This window comes from Nomascus leucogenys, chromosome 6 (assembly GCF_006542625.1).
Source record: "Nomascus leucogenys isolate Asia chromosome 6, Asia_NLE_v1, whole genome shotgun sequence".
NCBI classification, from domain to species: Eukaryota; Metazoa; Chordata; class Mammalia; order Primates; family Hylobatidae; genus Nomascus; species Nomascus leucogenys.
This window is the reverse complement of record NC_044386.1, coordinates 50443733-50467436: the sequence shown is the minus strand read 5'-3', so window position 1 is coordinate 50467436 and position 23704 is coordinate 50443733. Positions and strand designations below refer to the sequence as shown.

General features: G+C 36.3%; 1 protein-coding gene and 1 pseudogene across 1 annotated transcript in view; both read left to right on the top strand.

The window, feature by feature from the left end:
* AP4E1 (adaptor related protein complex 4 subunit epsilon 1) overlaps nucleotides 1-23704 on the top strand; it is a 98518-nt gene that overhangs the window by 15635 nt on the left and 59179 nt on the right. Inside the window, exons 5-10 of the mRNA XM_003266921.3 lie at nucleotides 972-1093; nucleotides 5738-5897; nucleotides 7896-8062; nucleotides 11711-11784; nucleotides 18736-18858; nucleotides 18960-19069. Of these exons, the coding sequence (XP_003266969.1) occupies nucleotides 972-1093; nucleotides 5738-5897; nucleotides 7896-8062; nucleotides 11711-11784; nucleotides 18736-18858; nucleotides 18960-19069 (756 nt within the window). The remainder of the gene's footprint in view (nucleotides 1-971; nucleotides 1094-5737; nucleotides 5898-7895; nucleotides 8063-11710; nucleotides 11785-18735; nucleotides 18859-18959; nucleotides 19070-23704) is intronic.
* Nucleotides 21061-23580, top strand: LOC101176490 (annotated as a pseudogene).

Sequence of the window (23704 nt, the reverse complement as noted above, 5' to 3'; positions counted from 1 at the left end):
TTTTAGATCAGTTTCTGCATCTATAAAATGGAGTTAAATAATAGAACTTACAGAGTTGTGAGGATTAAATGAAATACTATGTGAAGTAGTAGCTACTGCTCTTCTTGTTATAATTTCATTTTAAAACACAGAGTTAGAACTAAAGTCCAGGTCTCTAAGTTGTTAGTTTAGATACACTTTCCATGCTGTTATCTTTTTTTCTAGGATCTGTTCTAAAGGGATATAGATATAAACTGGGTAAATGAAGTCTTTAAAATTTAAAAAGTCATTTAAAAAAAGAATAGAATATAATCAAGTAACTGAAATGTAGAGATAATAAAAACAATCCTCACTCACAATATTTTCTGTTAAACTTCCAAATCAAAATGATAATGAGATGTAATTGAGTTGTCAAGCTTTTTATCTTGTGTCAGTTTTTTGACACGTGAGAGAGAGAGAACAGTATTTTCTGACGTTTAAGTCATATACTATATTAAGGTTACTAGTAGCTTAAATTTCTTCCAAACTTAAAAAACATATTTTTAGGTTCTATCAGAATGGTTTATAAACCATATGGATAGATAAGTACATATGAATGTGTGCATTTTATCGTGAATATTCCAGAATCACTTCCTTTTAAACTTACATTCATATTATTGTTGATTAGTAAGAAAAACTCATAAAATTGTTTTATTATTGGTTTAGAAAAGTTTTAAAGGCTATAATAAAGGAGACTACTTTGGCTAGATTCAGAACAGAGATATAATTTCCTCTTGTATCAGTTGCTTTTTGGCTTTATTTATCTACTAACTCTATTAAGGCAAATGAAACAAATAGGAGCGTTCCAATAAAATATGCCGTAAGTTTGGATGTACAAGTTAATTATAAATAGCACAAAATTACTAAGTATATAGGACCATTACAGTGTTGAATTTGCCATTCCTAGTTTCAGTATTTACACTGAATGTTTTCTTTGCTTAATGTTGTGCCAGGATCTGCAGAGCACTAACCTAGTAGAAGTGTGTATGGCACTGACTGTTGTTAGCCAGATTTTCCCCCAAGAAATGATTCCAGCTGTTCTTCCATTAATAGAAGATAAACTTCAACATTCTAAGTAAGTAAATTCTTTTGGGATAGGTATCTATGCCATATATCTCAAAACAGAAGTTTATACTAGAAAATTTATTATAACTTCAATGCTACCAGGATAGAGATTATTTGACTGCTAGGAATAATACAAAAATTTTCAATAGGATCATCTTTATTTTTATGTGGGTTTAGGGAAATGTTAGACAGCTTTCTAAAGTTAGATTAAGAGACAGTGAGGCCTAGTATCCAGGAATCCTTGGCTTGCCTCCCATTTCTACCACTAATGAGCAGTGATCTTGTTTTTCCTTGGCTATGTGGGGTTGGTTGAAGCTCCTTAGTTCTACCAAAGTTGTTTTGGGGATAAGGTGAAATAATGAAAAGCATATGGAAATTGTGCAAGTGTTGTGAATGCAAAGCTTCAGTGTAGTGGGAAGATGCTTTTTTTTTTTTTTTTGAGACAGAGTCTCACTCCGTTGCCCAGGCTGGAGTGCAATGGCATGATCTCGGCTCACTGCAACCTCTGCCTCCCGAGTTCAAGCAATTCTCCTGCCTCAGCCTCCCAAGTAGCTGGGATTATAGGTGCCTGCCACCATGCCCGACTAATTTTTTATTTTTTTTTTTAATGGAAACTGGGTTTCACCATGTTGGCCAGGCTGGTCTCGAACTCCTTGACCTCAGGTGATCCACCTGCCTCGGCCTCCCAAAGTGCTGGGGATTACAGGTGTGAACCACCATGCCCGGCCCGGGAAGATGCTTTTTATATCAAAACCACAGCATTTTAATCCTATTTTACAGCAGAATGTATCCAAACTTAATTTACTTTGTAGTATTTTGCTAATCTTCTCTTGTAAGTTTCCTTAACTGTCTCCCTATCAGATTAACTTAACTTGTTCACTGTATTAGAATTATTAATATTTTGTTTTTGACCAAGCCCCTTTATGTCATAATTTTAATTAATTAAGTAATTAATTAATTTTTTTGAGACGGAGTCTCACTCTGTTGCCTAGGCTGGAGTGTGGTGGAGTGATCTTGGCTCACTGCACTCTCCACCTCCCAGGTTCAAGCAGTTCTCTGCCTCAGCCTGCCGAGTAGCTGGAATTATAGGAACACGCCACCATGCCCAGCGAATTTTTTGTATTTTTAGTGGAGACAGGGTTTCACCATCTTGGCCAGGCTGATCTTGAACTCCTGACCTTGTAATCCACCTGCCTCGGCCTGCCAAAGTGCTGAGATTAGACATGTGAGCCACTGCGCCTGGCCCATAATTTTTAAAGTTGGAAAAGGTTTGCAATCATTGTGATTATGGTATGTCAGTTATATATTCTTGATAAAGATTTTTTTGTTACTCATACAACATTTATTTTACATACTTTAAATCAGTATTTTTAATGTTCTGAGATTGCTGTCTCAGAACATTGTAAGTTTAAAAGGAACAATGTAAGTTTAAAAGGAAGTGATTCTGGAATATTCGCAATAAAATGCACACATTCATATGTACTTATCTATCCATATGGTTTATAAACCATTCTGATAGAACCTAAAAATATGTTTTTTAAGTTTGGAAGAAATTTAAGCTACTAGTAACCTTAATATAGTATATGACTTAATTGTCAGAAAATACTGTTCTCTCTCACGTATCAAAAAACTGACACAAGATAAAAAGCTTGACAACTCAATTACATCTCATTATCATTTTGATTTGGAAGTTTAACAGAAAATATTGTGAGTGAGGATTGTTTTTATTATCTCTACATTTCAGTTACTTGATTATATTCTATTCTTTTTTTAAATGACTTTTTAAATTTTAAAGACTTCATTTACCTAGTTTATATCTATATCCCTTTAGAACAGATCCTAGAAAAAAAGATAACAGCATGGAAAGTGTATCTAAACTAACAACTTAGAGACCTGGACTTTAGTTCTAACTAAAATGTTGTCTTATAGCTTGTATTCTTTTTTTTTTTTTTTGAGACAGAGTCTTAATTGGTTGCCCAGGCTAGAGCGCAGTGGCGTGATCTCGGCTCACTGCAACCTCCGCCTCCCGGGTTCAAGCGATTCTTCTGCCTCAGCTTCCTGAGTAGTTGGAACTACAGGCACCCGCCACTATGCCTGGCTAATTTTTGTAGTTTTAGTAGAGACAGGGTTTCACCATATAGGCCAAGCTGGTCTCAAACTCCTGACCTCGTGATCCACCCGCCTTGGCCTCCCAAAGTACTGGGCTTACAGGCGTGAGCCACCATGCCCAGCCAACTTGTATTCTTTAAGAAATATTGGATCATGAATCTTCTAGCTAAAATGATAGCTTTTACTAAGAATTACAGAATAACTTCATAGGTCTTTCAGACTTTTTATATATTGTATGTCATATCTGTGTTTAGAACAAAGGATGATTATGGACAATTAATTATTGGAAATATTTGCTTTTTTAAGATTTATAAGGTGATCTGATTATAACAGCAGCATATTTTTCCTTAACTTTTCCTTACCACCACTTTTGTGGTGACTTTACTACTTACTGACCGTTTGTATGAAATCCTTCTGAGAATTGCAAGGTCCCTTTTCTTTTTTTTTTTTTTGAGACAGTCTCGCTGTCGCCCAGGCTGGAGTGCAGTGGCGCAATCTCGGCTCACTGCAGGCTCTGCCCCCCGGGGTTCACGCCATTCTCCTGCCTCAGCCTCCCCAGTAGCTGGGACTACAGGCACCCGCCACCTCGCTCGGCTAATTTTTTGTATTTTTAGTGGAGACGGGGTTTCACCGTGTTAGCCGGGATGGTCTCAATCTCCTGACCTCGTGATCCGCCCGCCTCGGCCTCCCAAAGTGCTCGGATTACAGGCTTGAGCCACCGCGCCCAGCCGAAAGGTCCCTTTTCAATTTTTTCTTTATTGCTTTGTATTTAGTCTAATTTCAAGTTCTGGCTAGAGTTTAGACTTTTTGAAACTCTGCTTCTGCAGTTATGGCCATACTCAGCCCCATGCTCTGGAGTAAAGAGCTGAAGAATATGGGGCAGAGCTATAGGTAAGCCAGTAGATGTCACAAAGAATATTTGAAATAAGGCTTGAATTCAACTTTTGAATCCCTGGCTGTATTTCAGCATACCAACCCCAGAGCCTGAATCTAGGTCTCTCGTCTTGTGTTAGTACCACCACTTGAGGCCAGGCCTGTGAATTCCTGGGCCTATTCAGAGTTTGTTTTTTTTTTCCTCACTTCATTTACCTATTCTCCCCCAGAATTAATATCGGTTAACACCCAATGGCAATACATTGTGATGTGGCTTGCATTCACCACAGTATTAATACTAACAGTAAATCTGTTGTTAATCTGCCTTTCTCTTTTTTTTTTTTTTTTTTTTGTGGAAAGAGTTTTCCATTATGGTGAAGCTTGCCTAGGAAGATAAGAGTTGTTTATTAATGGAATTTGTATGACCACTTATTAAGAATCTTATAAAAGGTGTTCTTGAGTGGAACACAAAGGATTGCATTGAATAGTCACAGTCTTGAGATTCTATGACATAAATATCTGTTAAGGAACCCTTAAAGTAAATACTTCACTTTTGTGATGTTTGCTGCTGTTCTGAGCACTGCCAGCATAGTCTGCAAATAAGAGATATGTAGAAATAGACAAGAGAGAGAATTTCTAACAAGGAAGAAGCTTCTTTGGAAACTACATCATGAACATAGGATGGCATTTCTTTCTTTTTCTTTCTGTGTGCTAAACGTTATCTGCTACAGATGAACTGCAAAACTAGTATATACTTTTCTCTTTATTATCATGAGGTTTTGAAACAGATGAACTGGGCAAGGAGAGGAATAACATCTTTTTATTCCATGTGTGTCCCCTCTGTCCCCCAAAGTATTTGGAGTCTGCTATCCAGTGATGTATATATATATAAAAAAGAAACATAGGAAGCTACTATTTTAGAGTGAGAATGTTAACGAGTTTTTTTCTTTTCTTTCCTTTTTGCTTTGTTTGAGACTGAGTCTCACTCTGTCACCAGGTTGGAGTATAGTGGCACAACCTTGGCTCACTGCAACTTCTGCCTCCCAGGTTCAAGTGATTCTTGTGCCTCAGCCACCCAAGTAACTGGGACTACAGGTGTGCACCACCACGCCTGGCTAATTTTTGTATTTTTAGTAGAGACAGGGTTTCGCCATCTTGGCCAGGCTGGTTTTGAACTCCTGGCCTCAAGTGATCCACCCACCTCAGCCTCCCAAAGTGCTGGGATTACAGGCCAAAGATTTTTAATATTAATAAAAGCACTTTAATATTACTAGCTGAAATTACCTATTACTTAAACTTACTGTTGACTCTTTTTTTTTTCAATTTTTAGAGATACATCTTTTAAAAATGGAATTAGAGAATTAAGAAATTTGTGTTTCTTTTTTTTTTTTAATCTCAAAAGTAATATATGCTTGTTACAAAAAAAAATCCCCTAACTAGATAAATATATAACACGGGCAGTTAAAGTTTTGAGACCTTACTTCCTAGAGGCAACCACTTTTTATCATTTGGTATATTAGAATAAATAAATTAATCACAAATGTATAATTATCTCTTTCTTTGTAAATTAAGGTAGTGAGCCAGTATTTTGAAACCATCTGACCCATAATCTTTCAAAGTAAATACTTGAGAATTCAGATTGTCTTGTTTAAATTTCATTTTTTGTCTTCAGGGAGATTGTACGAAGAAAAGCTGTTCTGGCATTATACAAATTCCATCTCATTGCTCCTAATCAAGTACAACATATTCATATTAAGTTTCGAAAAGCACTTTGTGACAGAGATGTTGGGGTCATGGCTGCCTCCTTGCATATATATCTTAGAATGATTAAGGTAAGTTGGAAATTTTAGCAAGTACTGACTAGTTACCATTATTAGAAAAATACAATTATGGAATTAAAAAGAAATATATTTTGGTAAAATGCTTAGTTAACATTTTATAATTTTATTATTGACCTTTGAATTAGTAATTTTGCAAGTTGTTGAGAGCATGAGTTGTAGGCACATTACAGAATTAGTTTTTTGTTTTAAATGCCTAAGATTTTTTGATGTTACTAAACAGGTGTGGAAAAATGGTAGCAATGGAAGGTGTCTTAAGTTTGCAGATTTGTGTTTTTTCAAGCAGTAATTCTCCTTTATATAGCTTCTTGGGATGCATAACATTTTATAGAAATGAGGAAAACCAACGGGGGTTGTGCAAGCTGTAGATTGTAGTGTTGACTCCATATATTAATACTGTGTCATATGAGGAAAGAGGGTTGAATGTTATGGTAAAACACTTTTCTAAATGGTGATGGTGGATTTATACTAATTCATCCTTAGTGTATCACCTGAAACCATTTGTGTTCAAATATACATATTTGTAACAGATTTCATGGCACCTGCTATAACAAAATAAAATGCTATTGAACTCATTTAAAGTTATATTGTTTTTTTATGTATTGTGTTCTAAAATAGTAGTTTAAATAGATGTTCAATATTAAATTTTATTTTTTCCTTAACATTTACTAAAATTTGAAAGAGCTTTATTTCCTTTCCAAAACTTTTCCCTTGATACATAATACAAATTAGAATAAAGAATCTAATGTTCCTTTTAAGGAGTATGGATATAATTTCCCCAGTCCAAGAGATTACTCAGACAGATAATCAAGGCAGACTCCTTCAGAAACAAATATTTTTAGATACTGTGTGGCTAATTAATTTTTAATTGGCAGGCACACTGATTTTGGGGACTTTTTTTTTTTTTTTTTGAGACTGAGTTTCACTTTTGTTGCCCAGGCTGGAGTGCAATGGCACGATCTCAGCTCACCACAACCTCCCCCTCCCAGATTCAAGCGATTCTCCTGCCTCAGCCTCTTGAGTAGCTGGGATTACAGGCATGTGCCACCACATCCGGCTAATTTTGTGTTTTTAGTAGAGCCAGGGTTTCACCATGTTGGTCAGGCTGGTCTCGAACTCCTGACCTCAAATGATCCACTGGCTCGGCCTCCCATAGTGCTGGGATTACAGGTGTGAGCCACTGTGCCCGGCCGATTTTGGGGACTTTTAATGTTTAAGTAGTCTTGGCTGTGCTCTTCTACCCAGAACAAATTTTTTTTTTTTTTTTTTGGGTAGAGTTTCACTTTTGTTGCCCAGGCTGGAGTGCAATGGCGTGATCCTGGCTCACCGCAACCTCCACCTCCCAGGTTCAAGCAGTTCTCCTGCCTCAGCCTCCCGAATAGCTGGGATTACAGGCATGCACAACCACGCCCGGCTAATTTTGTATTTTTAGTAGAGACGGGGTTTCTCCATGTTGGTCAGGCTGTTCTCGAACTCCCAACCCCAGGTGATCCGCCCACCTCATCCTCCCAAAGTCCTGGGATTACTGGCGTGAGCCACTGTGCCCGGCCCCAGAATGAATTTAACTCATTTACATGTGAAGTCTTTTGGAAACAGGGTTCAGAGATTGCAAATAGGCCTTGATTTTCATCCAAAGCCGAGGTATTACTGTCCTTTTGCAGTATGCCAGTTCTTTTCACTTTTTGTTTTAATTACTGGTATTGGCTATTAAGGATTCTACCTAAGATATAATTATAAGAATTTTGAAATGTGATTGAACTGTATATGGGAAAAAGTAGGGAGTGGCGAAACCTTTTCTGGGATGATTCAGCTTTGGGTTGGTTAGCCAGAGGAATTTTATCATGGAAGATATTATACGTATTAGAGCACTGTTTCATTAAATGTGAACATAAACTTAAGCATGTGTTAAGTCAGGTCCTATATGACATTTCAACCAGGTCTATTTCTATTTAATAAGACGTTATTAACAAAGTTTGTTTCGGGGGGATGTAGGAGAATTCATCTGGATATAAAGACTTGACTGGGAGTTTTGTAACCATTTTGAAGCAAGTAGTTGGAGGAAAGCTCCCAGTAGAATTCAATTATCACAGTGTGCCAGCACCGTGGTTACAAATTCAGCTCTTGAGAATACTGGGACTTCTAGGAAAAGATGATCAAAGGTAAACTATTCTCAGTAAGTTTGCTTAATGACCCCATACCAGATGATAAGCTTAGACTTTAGTAACCTAGAGGTTTAATGATAAACCAGATTCTTCCACTGTTTAATTGGCTTAATAGTGATAAAAGAAGCCGTTGTAAGAACCACATAAATGCTTTCAGGTTGCTGGGATAATCCTGGCTCTCTCCTTATCTTAATTTTACCCGTCATGAAAGGTAGCCATGAAGCACCATCTCCTCTGTGAAGCTTTCGTAATTGTTCTAGTTCAGGGGTTGGGAAACTTTTTCTGCAAAGGGCCAGATAATAAATATTTTAGGTGGCTGGGCGCGGTGGCTCATGCTTGTAATCCCCACACTTTGGGAGGCTGAGGTGGCGGATCACAAGGTCAGGAGTTTGAGACCAGCCTGACCAACATGGTGAAACCCCGTCTCCACTAAAAATACAAAAATTAATTGGGCACAGTGGCGCGTGCCTGTAATCCTAGCTACTCAGGAGGCTGAGGCAGGAGAATTGCTTGAACCCAGGAGGTGTAGGTTGCAGTAAGCCGAGATTGTGCCACTGTCCTCCAGCCTGGGTGACAGAGTGAGACTCTGTCTCAAAAAAAAAAAAAAAATAAATAAATATTTTAGGCTTCGTGGGCCATATGTTGTTTTTTGCACCTATTCGACTCTGCTATTATAGCATGAAAGCAGCCACAGATAGAACATAAATAAACATTATGGACATTAAAACTTGAATCTCAAATCGGCACATCATAAAGTATTATTCTTTTAATTTTTTTCCAACTATTTCAAACTATAAAATCTCTTCTTAGCTTGAAGCCATACAAAACCAGGCATCTGGCCAGATTAGGCTTGTGGGCTGTAGTTTGCCAACCCTTGCTCTAGTTGGGTGTGAGTGCTTCACCTTTTTAATTCATTTATCTGAATTATTCTTTTAGCCAATAACTTAAACTTTTCATGTGTATCTTTCCAACTATATATATATATACATACATACTTTCAATTTTGCCATTTTTTTTTGTTTTTGAGACTAAGTCTCGCTGTGTCGCCCAGGCTGGAGTGTAGTGGCGCGATCTCAGCTCACTGCAACCTCCGCCTCCCGGATTCAAGAGATTTTCCTACCTCAGTTTCCCAAGTAGCTGGGATTACAGGTGCACACCACCACGCCCGGCTAATTTTTGTATTTTTAGTAGAAATGGGTTTCACCATGTTGGCCAGGCTGGTCTTGAGCTCCTGACTTCAGATGATCTCCCTGCCTCAGCCTCCTGAAGTGCTGGGATTACAGGCGTGAGTCACTGCTCCGGCCTCAATTTTGCCTTACTTTTTCAAACTTAGACACTTTCAAAGTTCCAAGGACAGTACAAGGAGTTCCCTTACATCCTGCACCTAGATTCATCAATTTATTTTCATTTGTTCTATCATTCTCATTCTCTGTGTGTGTGCATGTGTGTATGCATTTGCATGTGCACCTACATATTATTTTTATTTTGAAAACTATTTCTGAGTTGTTTGAGAGCAAGTCCCTTGAGATTTTAGTTCCCTTGAGAGCAAGGACCTTGGCTAGAGTTCCTGGTATGTTTCTGTCTTAAGAAAATATTTGCTAATCAGTGTTCTGATTTTATGAATATTGTTCCCTTTTATATAGTAGGGTACCTTTGTATTGTAATGTTTTAGCCTAGCTTTACAAAGGGACCATTCTCCAGGCTTTTGCTTCTAGAAATCAACTTAATGTCAGAATCCATTTGCTTGTGAGCTCCTGAGTAGCACTAATTGGGCTACATCACTGTTGGTATTACAGTGTTACTTTTTTCTGTGTTTATGAATCTCAACTCCTGGTTGAAACCTGCAGTGAAAACGTAAGGTGATGGAGCATGTACACACATTAGAAATGATTGTCTTAATTACATTTTATTTTGTATCATGCCAGCCTATCCTAACGTGGAGCTCTAGTTGGAGTTACTGGAATTATGTTTTAAAATCATGAATTTTATATTAATGCATCAGATCTTATTGGTCTAAAAAAGACTTACTGCCATCCATTGTTATCAGGAAGTAACTTGGGAGGCATTTAGTGAATTTATTAAATTCATTAACTCACTATCTTCCTTTTTCTTGCCTTCATGGATAAATTTGGATAATACATACATACAAAGATGAGTAAGCTAGTCCTTACCTTCACAGCACTCATGTGACTAGTAATTAGGCTCAGTTATGAATAGAGTGGAACTTTCTTATAATGTTATGGAACATTAGAATGTTTTCTACTTTTTTGTCTCAACTCTAATGAGATTTTATTTTAACATAAATCTTACATTCTGTTGGACATTATTAGCTCAATGTAGCAAAGTAAAAAGTTATAACCGGTTTCTAAAGTATTTAATTGAAAAAACCAATTTACTGGAAAAGTCTGTTGTACTTATGGTCTTTTATATCTATTTGAATATTTTCTTGTGTTTTGTAGTTTTGTGCTTCTTAGATTTATTAAGATTTATCTTGATCTTGTTCACAAGTGTTTCTTCATTTCATGTGGTTAAGACTCATGCCAGACACTGGCTTTCAAAATTGAGGAACTAGACTATAATCTAGGTATAATATTAACAAATTTTTGGGGGGGGGCAGGGAAGGATTGGTAATGTCTGCTGTATGGTTATCTTCTGAGGAAGAAATGCTTACACAATAAAATGAAGGATTTTAGAATGTGGTTCTGGATTCTTAATTACTGGATATTCATACTTCAGTCGAGACAGAATGAAAGTACATGCACTTAACATTGAACTTTCTAGCTGTATATTTGGAAAAAAAGACATTTTCTGAAAGATGCAATTTATATAGTCCCAAATTATTTTGATATTTTCATTTATTTTATGGCACAGTTTCTCTGCAAGACCACTGTATGTATCCTATGTTACTGGTATTTTTTTTTTTCTATTAGTGCTTTTTGAATTTGTAAAACATAGAAAATACCAGCTAAGAAGCTATAGTTTTTCACATTGGCCTCTTGGAGAGGACATTTCTCTAACAAGTGCGGAGGCAGAGTGCTAGGGCACTAGTGCACTTTTTTTTCCCCACAGTATCTTCCTCATCACAGTTATTCTTACTGTAATCAGTGACCATACAGACATATGAATGGTCCAAACCTATTAATTCCACAAGATATCTTTTTTTATATTTAATGTAAATGTAAGTAAAAATTTTGTTTCTGAAGAACCTAGTTACTACTCAAGGAAAGACTAATATTTGAAAACTTTCTCATGGTATCTGGTTAAAATACAGTTAATATACGTCTGAAATAATATGAATATATGAAGTATTACTATGGTAACTTGGAAATATTCTATTGAAAGAAAATTCTAAAATATAGTATGTTCAACCAAATAAAAACTTGGTTTATAAACTAGGCACAGTGAGGAAAGAGTTGATAGACATATATCTCATTGGTTAACTAGTCAACTTTGATAAAGTAGGAAGTTCAGCTCATGAAAAACAGCAAACCTTTTAAGAAGTGAAATTTCCATAACTTCATCATAAAATGAATTTCTTTCACTTCTCTTCTGTAGATCCTCAGTTTTAAAGAGAAGTTTGAAAAACTGTGTTTTATTGGGTTAGAATACTATAATTCTACTGCAAATAAAATATCTTTTAAACAGGACAAGTGAATTAATGTATGATGTTCTCGATGAATCCTTACGAAGAGCTGAGTTAAATCACAATGTCACATATGGTAGGTAATATATGTAAATATTACTCTAATGACTAATAATGTTTTTTAGTATTGCAGTTAAATCTGTGTTAGAATGCTATAAATTCCAATAGAATTTTATACACTGATTTTAAGATAGTTCTTTGGATTATTATTTTTTCAATGTAAGCATTTAATTACTGATAGATAAGAGTAATTTGAACTCACGGCATGTTCTAAATGTTGACCCAAGTTTATTATTATAATTGTCTCTATTGAAAACACATATCAATTATCTATTTTTTTTTAAGCATCTAATTGACTGTGAAGATAACTCCATAGATTTGTTCCATACTTGGTAAAAATTTACGGTATTCAAAGACAGTTCTTAAATAAATCAATCGACTAGTTGTCAGATATTTTATTGAATTTCTGTTATTTGTCAGGCCCTATGCAAGGTACTTAGAATACAGCAGTGAATAAAACATTATGGGGCTTATAAACTAGATGGATGGATAGGGATAGGTGTTGCTAATGTTACAAAAGAGAATTGCAGGGCGTGGTGGGAGAATATAGCAGCTAGTCTTAGGTGAGGGGAAGAATAAAGAAGGTTTTCCTGAGAAAGTAATATTTAAGAAGACATCTGAAGGCTGAATAGGATATAGACAGGAATATATAGATGTAGAATAATAGTATACTATTTTGTGAAGAGACAATAAATTGTTACATACAATTTAAAAATTAGTAATAGGAGACAAGAGTAAATTGAGGGAAGGGGGTAGAAAACTGAGAAAGTAGCCAAAAAAACTTCCAATTTTAACAGCCAATGGGAGGAGCTATTCTTTTTGATCAGCCTGAGAAAGCTCAGTGAGGAAATTGAGATATTTGGAGCTATTTAAAAGGTAGAACAGTTTGAATTTTGCATGCTCTGGAGGACAACAGTAGAAGAGGCACTGAGAGATGTAACTCAAATGAGAAGTCATTTCTTAATCTGGTAAAATATCATGAAGTAGGAAATGAAGAGCATTACTTTTTCTTTGAGACAAGGATAACCTGTGGACCTTTAAGAACAATGGTTGTAGAAGCATAGGTTAGACCAGAGGACAGAAATTGAATTAGTTTAACTGAAATAAAAAGTGCTTGACAAAGATGCAGTCCAAATAAAGAAAAAGGATTGTGTGTATGAGACTAATACAAGAAAAATAATGCACATGGTAGTGAATTGGGGTGGTAAACTTTGAAGGATAGATTTATGTTTTGCATGTATGAATGGTAATTAAGGTAATAAGGATGCTTTATTAATTTGTTCAGCCAGCATTTATAGAGTGCCTGTGAAACAAAAACTTGATTGTGTTTTAAACTAGGTTTGGATTGAGGAAAGAGTTGATCGACTTATGTATCTCTCCATGCTAAGTGTGGAAGGTAAAGGGAAGAATAAGGTAGACATAGGCCTTGTCCTTATGAGTATATAGTGTAATAAACAGTTGATATTATATAGGTTCCTGCTATGCAGTGAGAATAAGGGGTCACAGATGTGGATGACCCTTACTGAAGCAGGTGATTTTCTGAGAAGATATAGAAAAGTGTCAGAATTTTTCCAGTAAGTTAAAGTAAGTTAAACTTTTTTGTTTGCGATATAGCCAGTGTCCAGGATAAGGGTTTGAAAGTCTTTCGGGAAATTCTGCTTAAAATTCAGTTAAAAATCTGCTTTTTTTTTTTCCCTTGCAGAAAGTTTTTTTTTTATTTTAATAATTGACATTTCAGCTTTAATTTTTTTATTTTTTTGAATAGGTAATATATGCACATGGGTCAAAATTCAAAAGGTACAAAAGGGTATACAATGAACAACAGTAAGTGTCCTTTCCACCCTTATCACCCACCACCCAGTTCCCTTTCCTGGGGATAACCACTGTTACCCATTCCTTTTGATTTGGAGAATACTGTATACCTGAGGAAATATTTTTTAATATTTTCCAGAACGACCCTTTTATTAAGATTGCTTGGCCAGGCATGGTGGCTCACGCCTGTAATCCCAGCACTTTGGGAGGCCAAGGTGGGCGGATCACAAGGTCAGGAGTTCAAGACCAGCCTGGCCAATATGGTGAAACCCCGTGTCTACTAAAAATACAAATATTAGCTGGGCATGGTGGCACGTTCCTGTAATCCCAGCTACTTGGGAGGCTGAGGCAGGAGAATTGCTTGAACCGGGACCTGGGAGGCGGAGGTTACAGTGAGCCGAGATTGTGCCACTGCACTCTAGCCTTTGCTACATAGCAAGACTCTGTCTCAAAAAAAAAAAAAAAAAGATTGCTTGAAGCAACACCAACAGTTTGTTTCTTTGCAGGCTCTTGCTCCTGTTGTTTCATTTCCTTTGTTTAGCTTTTCATTGTTATGCTTTTCTCTATATCTGTATTGATAGAGCTTATAACTTATATTGATTATATCAGTGATAGAGTATTTGCTAGCAATCCTGATATAGGTATTTTACTGCTTAAGAATGTTAATTTTAATTGTAAGGTTCATAAGGGCAGGGACTGTGTCTCTCTTATTAACCAGCATATCTCAGTAGCTGGTACTGTGTTAATGAGTAATATGCTTTAATTGAATTAAAGGAAGAAAAAGTTATTTACTTTATCAGTTATCTAAGTGGGTTTCAGTATTAGTACTTTCTATATTGTATTTTTATGGAAGCTCTATTATTAGAATTTAGTGTCTAATCAAGAAATAAATTACATTAAAGACATTTATTGAATATCTGCTATGTGCCAGGCATTGTATAAAGTGGTGTATAGGATATGAAGAAGCATAATATGTGACCTTTGTCTTTAAGAAATTTACAATATAGTGGAAAGATAACTTGTTCATGAAAGCTTAATACCAGTGTAAGGCAGAATGTGAAGGGATGGTTCAGGGAAATAAGTATTGTAGGAGTTCCGAGGAAGTAGAGATCATTAAGGGCCTGAGGGCACAGATAGGGATTTATTAATGTGATATGACCCTGAAAGGTAGATAAGATTTAGATAGGCAGAAGGGAGGTTGAAGGGGCTTTTAGGTAGAGGGAACATGAAAAGAAGGTGTAGGCATGGGGCTATTTAAAAACAGTTTCAGAGTCAATGTCTCACCAGTCTGAAAGGATAATTTATGATGGGGAGCAGTGGAAAGGCGGTATTGTGGAGGACCTCTCACAACAGCCAAATGAGTTTGGATTTGTAAATCCGGAGGTATGGAAGGTTTTAGGATAGGGTACTGATAACATGAGAATGTCATTTTTAGTAAATTAGTAAATTGAGAGAATTATATAAAATGGAGTACAAGGGACAGAAGCCATCAAAAGTAAGTAGATAGAAGTACTTTTCCATTTTTTTTTCTCACTACACCTAAAACCCTTGGATACTATGTGTAGGAAACATAAGACTCAGGAGGGTGGAGAACAAGTCAGGCTGGTTAGAGACCTCAGGACACAAGGAAAGAAACAGACACGGTGGTGCATACCCTGGGTATTCTTTTTGCCTCGGGTACCCCAGACTGGGTACTGAAGAGCCAGCAGTCTGGAAATGCCAACAGACACAGACAAAAACACCCCCAGAAAAGCCTGCCCTCTCTCACCAAAGGACCAAGAAGAAGAGGGAAACTAGCAGGGTAGAAAACTTTTAGACGATAACCCCTCTATTCCATCCAAGCACAGGAAAAAACTGTGGACCCATCCCCTCCAGCAAAGGCTGAGGAAAAAGCCAAGATTTCCATCATCACCAGGTATAATGAGGTGCCCCAACACACCCTCCCTGACCCCCCACTGGAGTGGTGACAGAAGCCCAAGAGGCAGCTGGAATTTCATTGATGCCAGGTGATAAGGAAGGCCCCTTCCTTACACAGTCAGTGGAGGTGACTTGGGAAGTCTGGATTTTTCCCATCTGGGAGTAGGGAGTAATGAGGTACTTCTCCCCTCTTTGTGGCCAGGGTTCGGAGGCATGGGTGTTAGAGAAATCCTGGTGGACAGTCAGAACTTCCACTCCTGATCAGCGATAATGAGACCACTCCCTCATAGTGTCACTGGAGGCCACAAAGGAAGCAGTAATGAGGTACCCCTCTCTCTCCTAGGCAGGGTAGAATCAGTTGATACTCCCTCCAACAATAATCAGGAGCCTCTCCATCCCCAGGTATCAAAGGAGACAGAGTAGAGAGCCTGGATTCTATTCCCATTGGGTGATACCCCCTCTCTCCTGCCAGAATAATGCCAGTAGATACTTATTTAACTTAATTAAAGTGAGAGTAAACTCTATTCTGAGGGATAAGGTGTCAGAAGAACTTCACATTTTGTTTGAGCATACATAATCCAACCCAAAATATCTATGATGAAACTGCAGTGTCATGAATGGTAGAACATTATTAATTTTTAGTTTAGTAATATATACTTTGTAGTATTTTAATTAGTACTAAGAGAGTAACCAAGAGTACTGAAGAGTAACCAAGTTCCATGTTGTATTTTTAAGTTTAGAAACCCTCAGTTGTGGCCGGGCGCGGTGGCTCATGCCTGTAATCCCAGCACTTTGGGAGGCTGAGTTGGGCAGATCACTTGAGGTCAGGAGTTCAAAACCAGCCTGGCCAACATGGTGAAACCTTGTCTCTACTAAAAATACAAAAATTAGCTGGACATGGTGGTGCACGCTTGTACTGCCAGCTACTTGGGAGGCCAAGGCAGGAGAATCACTTGAACCTGGGGGGTGGAGGTTGCAGACTGCATCTCAAAAAAAAAAAAAAGAAATTCTCAGTTGTATTTTACTTCACCACCACAGAGAGGAGACAGCAGAGTGGCTGCTTTTTCAGTTATGAACTTATACTCAGATATTTGTAGAGTTGGAGAATAAAATGACTTAGCTCTAGGTGAGAAAATAATTTAAAAATCCGTTAAATTCATTTTCATCTCAATTATGCCTAAGGAGACTAAAAATTAGTGCAGTTTTTGAACTATTATTTTTTTCCCATATTGGCATCCCAGAAACATTATGAGCATCTAAATATAAACGTTTAAATTTTGGATGGGTAATGACAGGCTTTTGTTAGTAAAACAATTTAATAGCAAGAGAGTTCTTAATGGTAGGAAGCTGTAATGAAAAATGTGTCAGTTATGATGGAAAATGGAATATCATCATTTGAAATCTTAGGACTATCATGGTAGTTCACAGTTCAGCAAACTTTTTCTGAAAAGAGGGCCGGATAGTAAATATTTTAGGCTTCGCAGGTCATGGAGGTTTCTGTTGCATATTCTCCTTTGTTTTTTGTTTTGTTTTTTTACAGCCTTTTAAAAATGTAAAAATCATTCTTTAGTTCACAGGCCTATAAAAATAGGCTGAAGGCTGGATTTATTGGCAATTTAAAAATAGGCTGAAGGCTGGATTTAGTGGCAGTTTCTCCATTCCTGCCTTATCTTATTAGTCGATTGACTAAGGTCCTCTTTGTTCAGTTTGTCTAGTTCATGAATCATAAAGCCAACTTTTTTCACAGCACAGAGTAAAGATATTTTATAGCATAGCATCTGAATATACAAAGTCTCTTTAGGTTCAGCTAACTTACTCTGTAGTTTTCGTTTAAAGTCAGTTCCTTTCTTTTTTTTTTTTTTTTTGAGACGGAGTCTCGCTCTGTCGCCCAGGCTGGAGTGCAGTGGCGCAATCTCGGCTCACTGCAAGCTCCGCCTCCCGGGTTCACGCCATTCTGCCTTAGCCTCCCAAGTAGCTGGGAATACGGGTGCCCGCCACCACGCCTGGCTAATTTTTTTTTGTATTTTTAGTAGAGACGGGGTTTCACCGTGGTCTCGATCTCAGTCAGTTCCTTTCTTAAAGAAAAATTAATATTTCTGATTTCTTTTTTTTTCTGTCTCTGTTATGGAAGAGGTTTTAAATTTTTTTTTTGTCTTTTCTTTCCATGTAAATTTGAGAAAAAGGCAGAGGTTTATAGAAGTTTTTTCCACAAAATTTATTTGTGCATTAATTGATAGGCAACATAGTGTAAAACATAGCTAGCTGAATATTCAGAATATATTTTGTACATAAAGAGAATGCCTGGTTATGTTTTAAGCTTTTGGAAATAGAGAAGAAGTGACTGTATCAGGACGCTTGATATACTTCAGCTTGTACTAGAACAGTTTTTAAGTGTTGATTCTGTACCTTCACTGTGTCACACTTCTGATACTGTGATTCCATAGAACATATAAGACTTAATGTCCTTTCAGTGATTTTTCTTTACCATGGCAAAGCTCCAACTGCTTGACTCATGCTTTTTCAAATAATTTGAAAAAACCTTTAGTGTCCATTTTGATCATTCACTTTGATCATCTGTCATAGTGATGAGACTTTCAACTGTATCAGAAAATAAAATTTCAATGCTATCAAGATGTCCAGTAGATTATTTTATATGCTTTGAGGTTATTTTAAAGAATAGTTTGAAGATTTATGAGTAGGGATTGTATCTTTGAAATAAATACTGGATCATCCTATAAAATGATTATGTTGAAATAAACTACATACACAATTTTGGCATGTAAGTGGTCAAAACTATTTGAGAATAAACCATTTTAAAGCATTAAAAGTGTGGGAAATATCTTTTTATATAGGAATAATGAATATGTTATTGATGTTTCCATTAGAATGTGAGCTCCTTGAGGGCAGGATGTTTTTTTCCATCTGTTTTGTTCACTGCTATATTCATAGTACTGAAACCATGCCTGGCACATAGGAGCTGTTCAGTAAATACTTGTTCCATTAATAAGTGCATAATTATTACCAGTAAATAAAATTTTTTAAACATCATATTGTGGTAACCTAATCCTAGTAACTGGGTAAGCCTGAAAATAGTAGTGTTTGTTTCTGTGAAAAGTCCATAAATAAGATTTCTGACTAAAATGGACTTTCCAATTAGTTTTATTACAAGTTCTACACAAATACATTCTTTTGTTATACCTTACCATGATACCTGCCATTTTTATTTTTATTTTTCTAGCTATTTTGTTTGAATGTGTGCATACAGTCTATTCTATTTATCCTAAATCGGAATTACTTGAGAAGGCTGCCAAGTGCATTGGAAAATTTGTTCTGTCACCTAAAATAAATCTAAAATATTTAGGTAAGATGATTGGTTCTTTTGACAGAAATTACAGAGATAGCTTTTGAAATTTGCTGTGTATTTGTTTCAATTCACTTTGTATAATGTGTTTTTGTTCCTAGGACTGAAGGCTCTTACCTATGTTATCCAACAGGATCCTACTCTGGCTCTTCAACACCAGATGACAATAATTGAATGTTTAGATCATCCTGATCCCATTATTAAAAGAGAGGTAAACTGGTATTTTGAATAGTATATGTGAAGTGTTAAAATTTTTAAAAATTTTGTTAGCATTCTATAGAGAGATTAAAGTGGTGGGCAGTGTATATGTTTGCTTGTGTGTATATTTTAACTTTTGGATGCATTTAATTTTTTTTTTGTTTTCTATTTTGAGACAGAATCTCACTCTGTCACCCAGGCTGTGGTGTAGTTGCACGACCTCAGCTCACTGCAACCTCCACCTCCCAGGTTCAAGTGATTCTCGTGCCTCAGCCTCCTGAGTAGCTGGGATTATAGGTGTGTGCCACCACGCATGCCTAATTTTTGTGTTTTTAGTAGAAACGGGGTTTCACCATATTGGCCAGGCCGATCCTGAAATCCTGACCTCAAGTGATCTGCCTGCCTCGGCCTCCAAAGTGCTGGGATTACAGGTGTGAGCCACTGTGCCTGGCTTATTTATTTTTACTAAAGTTTAAGTAACTTCTAAAAAGTACTGTCAGTGTCCACAGGAATGTTTTTAAATTACGAGTTGAAGGAATTAGTTTCAGTCATCTGTGTGGGTTCATTAATATAATTTCGATCTGAGCATCGTACCAATAGGAGACCTGAATTCTGTCCCAGGTCTTCCTATTAGTACAATTTCCTGTTACTGTACAATTTAAGATGCAGTTGATGTTAATTAATGATTTCTCATTATTCTCTTTTATATCTATAAAATTAATTTCCTACCAAATAGATAGAAGTATTGAAAGAATTAATGAAGATATTCATAAAATGATTTGAACTTCTTGGAAGGAAAGGCTCAATAATATCATCATCATATATGTCTGTATATTATATATAACATATACATAGCATATACTATATGTTACTTTAATATTACTTAAGTTTATTACATATATATAATTATATATGTCACATAATAATAATATACTTAACTTCTTTCCAACTTTTTCTTTTTGTAAATTTGCTTCAATGTCTACTTGGTGTCTATATAAATATTTCTTTTAATTCTTATGGAAGAAATCATTCAATATCTTCATTTAAAATGGTATATGTGACCTAGTTAAAAGTAAAAAATTCTATTTATAAAAATAGCAAAGATTTAAAAAGAATTTTTAAAATTTAGATTCAGAGGATACATGTGTGGGTTATTACATGGACATTTTGTGTAATGCTGAGATTCGGGCGTCTTTTGAACCCATCACCCAAATAGTGAACATAGTACTGTGTAGGTAATTTTTCAACTCATTCCTTTCCCCTCCTGCCCTCCCTGCCTGCTTTTGGAGTCCCCAGTGTCTATTGTTTCATCGTTATGTCCATGTGTACCCATTGTTTAGCTCCCACTTATAAGTGAGAACAAGTGATATTTGATTTTCTGTTTTTGCATTAATTCACTTAGGATAATGGCTTCCAGCTGCATCCATGTTGCTGCAAAGGACATGATTACATTCTTAAAAAAAGAGAATCTACTAAACATCTAAATATCTTAAAAGCAATGAGCTAAGAATAGGAGAGTTTATTGAGAGAACACTATTACATTAAACAACTATAATTTTTGAAGATTACAAATTTTAAATTTTAAAAGGCATTTTTGAAACACATTTTAAAAAAAATTTGCCTTCATATATATTTATTTATTTCATATTTTTAGTAGTCTGAAAATTGTTACATGCCTTGGATCTGGGCAGTTTGCAGATGTACTAATTTCTGTGTGTAGACATCCTAGAAAAATAAGAAGGCTCCAAGAGACAGTAACAAATAATTATACAGCCCTTCTACTTTAACAGATACAGAGTATGCATTTGCTTTGTATAGTTGAGTACTAAGTTGAACAAAGTTGACTTAGGTACAGTTTTTTCTTATTGCTATATGGTAGTCCCCACTTATTTATGGAAATATGTTCTAATACCCCGAGTAGATGCCTGAAACCGCAGATGGTATTGAACCATGTATATATTTATATATTTTCAATCTGATAACCAAGATGGCTACTTTATGACTAATGGGCTGGTAGCATATACGGTGTGGGTACAAAGGGATGATTCATGTCCCAGATGGAGTAAGATGGTGCAAGATTTTATTATGCTACTCAGAAAGACATGCAATTTAAAACTTATGAATTATTGATTTCTGGAATTTTCCATTTAATATTTTTTGGACTTGGTTTGACTGTGGGTAACTGAAGCCATGGGAAGCAAAACCACAGATAGGGGGTTTATAATATTATTGTATTTAATAATTATCCTTTCACTTAAAAATGAGAGTCAAAGGGAAAATAGGTGACTTTTAAAATTATGAAGGTTGATCTGTTTGGTCCCTTACCTGCAGGGAGAAAAGTGATTTGAATTCTTTGAGGAGATACTGAATATCCTTGGTGCCCAAAGAAGGCACTAAAGTACCATCTCCTCAATGCTATTGTCACTTCTAACCTCTATCAAATGATATGGTGAGAACTTTGGTCCTTGGATGTTTGTTAATCTGTAGCTTGGGGTAGGATTCCCTTTTACCGGGTTTTATTACCTCTCTCATATACAGGAGGAGAGAAGGTGAAAAGGAGCTACCAAATCTGAACAGAAAAGATCTCTGGCAATACAGTTTGTAACACTATACCCCATTCAGTTCTGGAAATGCCATATTTCATGGTCTTAGAATAGGAAATAAATTTGATGTATGTTATCTAAAACGATATAACATGATTTGGAGTCCACAGGGAGCATGTCTGAAGCAGCTCCATGAATTGAAAGCTATTGATGGGGTGGCCTATGTAGTTTTAGATTTAAGTGGTATTACACATTAACTAAAACAGTTAAAAAAAATCGGGCAGTGGACAGAACTCATAGCGAAGAGCTTGTGGAGTCCGGCCAGAAGAGCAACCAAGATGAGGATGAAGATACTGAGCCAGAATCCGGACAGTTATGTCCGTGAAACCAAGTTGGACTTACAGAGAGTTCCAAGAAACTATGATCCTACCTTACATCCTTTTGAGGTCCCATGAGAATATATGTAAGAGCTTTAAATGCTACCAAAATGGAATGAGTATTTGCAAAACCATTCCTTGCTTTGCTGGATGGTCACCAAGATGGAGTAAGTTGCTTGGCAAAGCATCCAAAGAACCTGGCTGCTGTCCTTTCTCGGGCATGTGATGGAGAAGTTAGAATTTGGAACCTGACTCAACAGAAATGTATCCCTACAATACAAGCACATGAAGGCTTTGTGTAAGGAATATGTACTCACTTTTGTGGGACTTCTTTTTTCACTGTTGGTGGTGACAAAACTGTGAAACAATGGAAAATGGATGGGCCAGGCTATGGAGATGAGGAAGAGCCATTACATACAGCATTAGGAAAGACAGTGTATACTGGGGTTGATCATCACTGGAAAGAAGCTGTTTTTGCCACATGTGGACAGCAAGTAGACATTTGGGATGAACAAAGAATTAATCCTATATGTTCAATGACCTGGGGATTTGACAGTGTAAGTAGTGTTAAATTTAACTCAATTGAGACATTTCTCTTGGGAAGTTTTGCGTCTGATAGGAGTATAGTACTGTATGACATGAGGCAAGCTACTCCTTTGAAAAAGGTTATCTTAGATATGAGAACAAATACAATCTGTTGGAACCCTATGAAAGCTTTCATTTTTACGTCAGCAAATGAAGATTATAACTTACATACTTTTGATATGTGTGCACTGGACACTCCTGTAATGTTCCATGTGGATCATGTATCTGCAGTGCCTGACGTGGATTACCCTCCCACTGGGGAAGAGTTTCTGTCTGCTAGTTTCGATAAAGCTGTTTGAATCTTTCCTATAGACAAAAATCGAAGCAGGGAGGTATATCACACAAAGTGAATGCAACATGTTATCTGTGTAAAATGGACTTCTGACAACAAGTATATTATGTGTGGATCTGATGAAATGAACGTTTGCCTATGGAAAGCTAATGCTTCTGAAAAGTTTGGTGTGCTTACATCACGAGAAAAAGCCGAGGATTATAACTAGAAATTGAAGGAGAAATTTCAGCATCATCCTCATATAAAATGTATAGCTTGTCATGGACATCTACCAAAATCTATCTACAGCCAGATTCAGGAACAGCGCATCATGAAAGAAGCTTGTCGAAGACAGGAAGTGAATCGTATTAAACACAGCAAGCCTGGATCTGTGCCAATTGTGTCAGAGAAGAAGAAACACATAGGGGCAGTTGTAAAATAATTGGTATTCCTAACAATTCTGATGTATAATTATTTGTTACTTTTGATTTGAGAACTCTACAAATAAAAGTGCTGGGACTAGATTAATTACCTACATTTTAGTTACATGTGTAGAGCTTTATTGTTGCTCCTTTTAGCTACCCTGAAAAATGATCCTTAAAGGTGGCCCAGTTGATAAAGACTATCTAACTGTTTTATCCTTAATCTGTGTTCTTTTATTGAAGAATACAGTATTTGCAACTAACTCATTTTTTCCTGTTTTAATTACAGATATACTTACTTTCTCTCTGATCTATTATTGTAGACACTGCACATTCAAACTGACATTTAAGACCAAACGTCTCTTATGTTATCTTTAACATTACTTTGAATAATGATTACAATGATGTTTCTTGCTATGATTCCACATAACATTTAGAAGAATGTCAACT